The following is a 4193-nucleotide window of genomic DNA, read 5'->3' as shown; positions in this document are numbered from 1 at the left end:
AATTTCTTTATCTTGGAACACTTGTGACATGTGACAATGACGTTTCCCGTGAAGTGAAAAGGCGTATTGCGGCTGCGAATAGAGCCTTTTACGGATTGCGTAGCCAGATTAGGTCCCGTAACTTGCAAACGCAAACAAAATTCGCTCTGTATAAGACGCTGATTCTTCCGGTTGCCCTCTACGGTCACGAACCGTGGACGTTAAAGGAGGTAGACCGAAAAGCTTTTGGAGTTTTTGAGCGCAAAGTGCTGCGGACAATTCTCGGTGGGAAACAAGAAAATGGAGCGTGGCGCAGACGCATGAATCACGAGTTGTACCAAGTGTACAAAGATGCGAATATTGTGAAACGTATAAAATACGGCAGACTTCAGTGGGCTGGACACGTAGTGCGAATGTCGGAAGAAAGAATAGCGAAAACAATATTCAGCAGAGAACCCGGTAAAGGTAGGCGACTTCGTGGGCGGCCGCGATCTCGCTGGCTGCACGCGGTTGAAGAAGATCTACGATCCCTACACGTTCGGGGAAACTGGAGGAACATCGCACAAGACCGACGAAGATGGTGCTCTACTATACTGCCCATATTCGCATAGTCGATGTAACCACCATTGGCAATACCACCGTACAAAAGCTAATATCTAACGCGTGTGCATATTTCTGACCAGTTTTATTCAAAAGATCACAAGATCTAACCCTTAGTTAGATGTCAATGCGGAAAAAATCTTGAACTTTATATTTATTCATTGTTAAAATTCCAAAAGTATGTTGAAAAGTACAGTGGCGCTTACATCGACTATGCGAATATGGGCAGTATACGCTCGGCGTTGGAGTAAAATTACTTTGTAGCCAACAAGGTAAGGTAAGGTAAGGTATAGAGTTTGGCAGGTACAGTATCTAATTCTATACAAAAATTCAAATCAATCGGTTTAACATTGACTTAGTTATAGCGGCAAGTGCCCAAAATAGATACACCTGCCCAAATGGCACAAGACCCTATTTGACGGAGATATGAACATTTCGATTTCGGGGCTGGGAACTGGGAACCCTGCGGTTTTTCTACGAGTGTATGTTTTGCTCATCAAATCAAACTATGATTCTGGATGCGTTTGAAATGTAGTTACAACGAAAAAAGTTCTGAAAATATTGGTTGGCTCCTCTGCCGTGTGCAGAATGGTTCACATAGAACATGGGACAACTATATGCCACACGCGGCAGTCCTGGCCAGATTCAATTCATTAACGGTTACGCACCACCGCTCCGCATTTTAGGTAATCGCATGGCTTTCTCTAACTCGGTTGATGAAAAACCACTTTGTTGGCAATGGTTACATTCGTCTTGCATTAGGTATTGATTCTTACAAATCTAAAACTAACCTACCAGTTGAGTCACAGCTGAAGCATCCTCATCGTCGTGCAACGCCATGTGCTTCGTAAGGGACGCCCTATTGGTGTACGATTCCATACATATGCTGCATGTGTAAACGGTGGCAATAGCTATGGAAGAGTTTGAAATATTCTATCATACGGATGTCGAACAATTTAAGTACCTAAACAACTCACCGTGGTTAGATCTCTCGTGTTCGGCTTGAAGTCGCTTCGTGATGAAGGTTTTATCACACTGTGTACACTTGTACGGCTTGATGCCCGTGTGACTCATCTCGTGCCGGTGGCGGTTACTGTGGTCGGCAAAGGCCTTATCGCAATACCTGAACAAAAAAAGAACATTTAAGTGAACATGTAAGTCAGTCATGATTCATTTTAGTAGAGCAACAAACCTGCAAGGGTACGGTTTAAACCCGGAATGGGTCCTCGTGTGCAAGTCCAGTCTAGACTTGGTCCGGAACGGTTTCCCGCAGACGTCGCAATCAAATACCGACAAGTTGGCATGGATCAGCTCGTGCTTCTGCAGGGTGGCCTTCCGATTGAAGCCCTTGCCACAAGTCGAACACATGAAGGACTTTTCCTTTTGATGGACCAAGGAATGCGCTCTGAGCAGGGCGGGACTGGCGAAGGACTTGTGGCAGGAACCGCACGGGAACGGTCTGATTCCGGTGTGCATCCGTTCGTGAGCAGCCAGAGCTGCTGCCCCCGGGACTTTTGCTCCGCAGATGGAACACTGACGGATCGGGTTCTTGTACTTCCGCTTTTGGTGGGAAATCAACCCAGCCTGATCGAAGAATCGCTTGTAGCATACCGGACACTCGAACGGTCGGTTCTGGTACTCCGGCAGGGTTGAAGCCATCTTGTTAAGTCGATGTGCTTCATGGGCGTGTTCGATGAGCTCTTCATCGGTGGCAAACGATTCCGCGCAACCTTGAGCACAACAAATCCTTCCTTTGCGATGGTTCGGCTGAATCCGGATAGGTGCAATCACGGCCGATTGAATGACCTCCTTCTGGGGATGGTTATGGGCGTGATGTCGCCGCGTTTTAGAGTTCAAAAACCGTGACTTGCATCTAATGCATTCGTAAACGTTGTTGGCTTGTTGTGATTGAATCATATGCAGTGTCAATCCTTGAGCAGTCGTGTATCTCTTAGAGCAAATTTCACAAACGTTCGGCCTTAAAACATTCAATCTGGCTTTTTTGCGATGTTCCTCACAGTGGTCCTTGAACTCTTCGTCATCCTCGAAAATTTTATAACATGCACAGCAAAGCAGATCGTTCGGCCCCCGTTCAATCGTTATGAATATTTGCTGTTCCACCTCGTCCAGAACAGTGTAATCCGTCGGATTTTTGTTATACCTATGGTACAGCCGTTTCCGTTTTTGCTTACGAGTTGTCAAATCTGAAACAGCGACAGGAGGATTCGCCTCCGCATCGTCAAAGCCTACAAACTCTATTTCAGAACTATTTCCGGCCGTTGTGTTGCTCTGATTAGTGGGCTCTTCCCCCAACTTCCAGTCAACATCGTCTTCCAGATATTCTTCCTCTACAACGACCTCTTCGAGAACTTCCTCGGCCAAGTCCTCATGCACCACCATTTCCTCCTTGCAATTCCAAGGTTCACTTTCCACCTTAACTGCAACAACCTCAGGAGCAGCGCTTTCTCCTTTGCACATCCGACGCAATTTCCGATCGGATGTCCGAACCTTGCGGATAAACCCAACAAAGTTCCTCATCTCTTCTACACAATCCACACATACCTTCTCCGGTAAGCCATCTCGCTCTTGCACCTGAACGGCGGTCAATTCCCCGATAACACCAGCAATCGGAGCGCCTTCCTCCAGATCGGTACCGATGGGCAGCATCGATGCCGGAAACTTGTGCTGCATGCACGTCCGACACAGCTCGGCTGTGTCCTGCTGCGGCTCACTTTCGGTCTTCATCTTTTGCAAGATTTAGCGCACTGGTTTATTGGAATATTTACGGAAATTTCACTATAAACCCGAAAAATGCTTGAAGACTTGGCACGACTGTGTGAAAACTTTGTTTACATTTTCAGGAAACGCGCTTTGGAAAACAACACCCAGCAGCAGACGGCCGTTAGGGTTGGAGCGTCCATAAATAACGTAATGAATATAAGGGGGAATAAAGTTCAGTGATTTTCTCCCTTTTTGGCACAGACCTACTGGTCCACATCGAACGTTCAGTGATGGTCTCAAAAATTGTCAAAAGCTTCATACAAGTCAAAAAAAATATAATAATTATTTCTAGCTTTATAATCTCACATCTCACAATCTTTTTGCAAAAAGAGAGGGGATGAAAATTGTTATGTTGATGTGACGTAACTTGTGGATGGAGTAAACGGTTTGACAGCTTCGATAGGGTCATGGTTCGTTCACCACTGAAGTTGTTGTCTTGACAGGTCCGAGGTTTTTGAAAGAGGTAGGAAGTCATGACAGGATGAGCACGCTCGTTGAACTATTCAATACAGGTATGTTCCGTTTTTATCAACACGGTGCGCAATTTTGGGCTTGTTCACAAATGTCATAACGCTGGATGGGGTGGGTGGGTGTCCTTCATGGTGTTACAGCTCGAACAAAATAAAATTTTCCCCATATAAACAGGTTTACGAAGGGGTGGGTGGGTGTTGAAAACGACCAATTTTAGCGTTATGACATTTGTGAATGAGCCCTTTCAGTTGACAAAAACGGAATTAGTGATAAAAACGAAATAATTTTCTTTGACAAAATATTTTGCAGTATTTTAATATGAATTGGAAGTTTTACTGTAGAACACATTCCAAAAGTAAAAA

General features: G+C 45.3%; 1 protein-coding gene across 1 annotated transcript; it reads right to left on the bottom strand.

The window, feature by feature from the left end:
• Positions 1-1258: 1258 nt before the first annotated feature.
• Positions 1259-3468, bottom strand: LOC109408326 (zinc finger protein 570). Its single transcript, XM_019681609.3, has 3 exons — positions 1772-3468; positions 1557-1702; positions 1259-1490 (listed from the first exon to the last, which is right to left on the bottom strand). Exons 1-3 carry the CDS (start codon positions 3322-3324, stop codon positions 1366-1368), a joined length of 1824 nt encoding a protein of 607 aa, XP_019537154.2. The 5' UTR covers positions 3325-3468; the 3' UTR covers positions 1259-1365.
• Between the last annotated feature and the right edge of the window lie 725 nt (positions 3469-4193).

This window comes from Aedes albopictus, chromosome 1, assembly GCF_035046485.1.
Source record: "Aedes albopictus strain Foshan chromosome 1, AalbF5, whole genome shotgun sequence".
NCBI lineage: Eukaryota > Metazoa > Arthropoda > Insecta > Diptera > Culicidae > Aedes > Aedes albopictus.
Note: the sequence above shows the minus strand (reverse complement) of the source record. Positions and strands in the feature narration are given on the sequence as shown.

Coding starts and splice junctions, on each gene's coding strand:
- LOC109408326 (XM_019681609.3), bottom strand. CDS start 3,324: ATGAAGACCGAAAGTGAGCCGCAGCAGGACACAGCCGAGCTGTGTCGG. Junction 1,703..1,771: donor TTTAAACCGTACCCTTGCAG/GTTTGTTGCTCT, acceptor TTTTTTGTTCAG/GTATTGCGATAAGGCCTTTG. Junction 1,491..1,556: donor ACACGAGAGATCTAACCACG/GTGAGTTGTTTA, acceptor ACTCTTCCATAG/CTATTGCCACCGTTTACACA.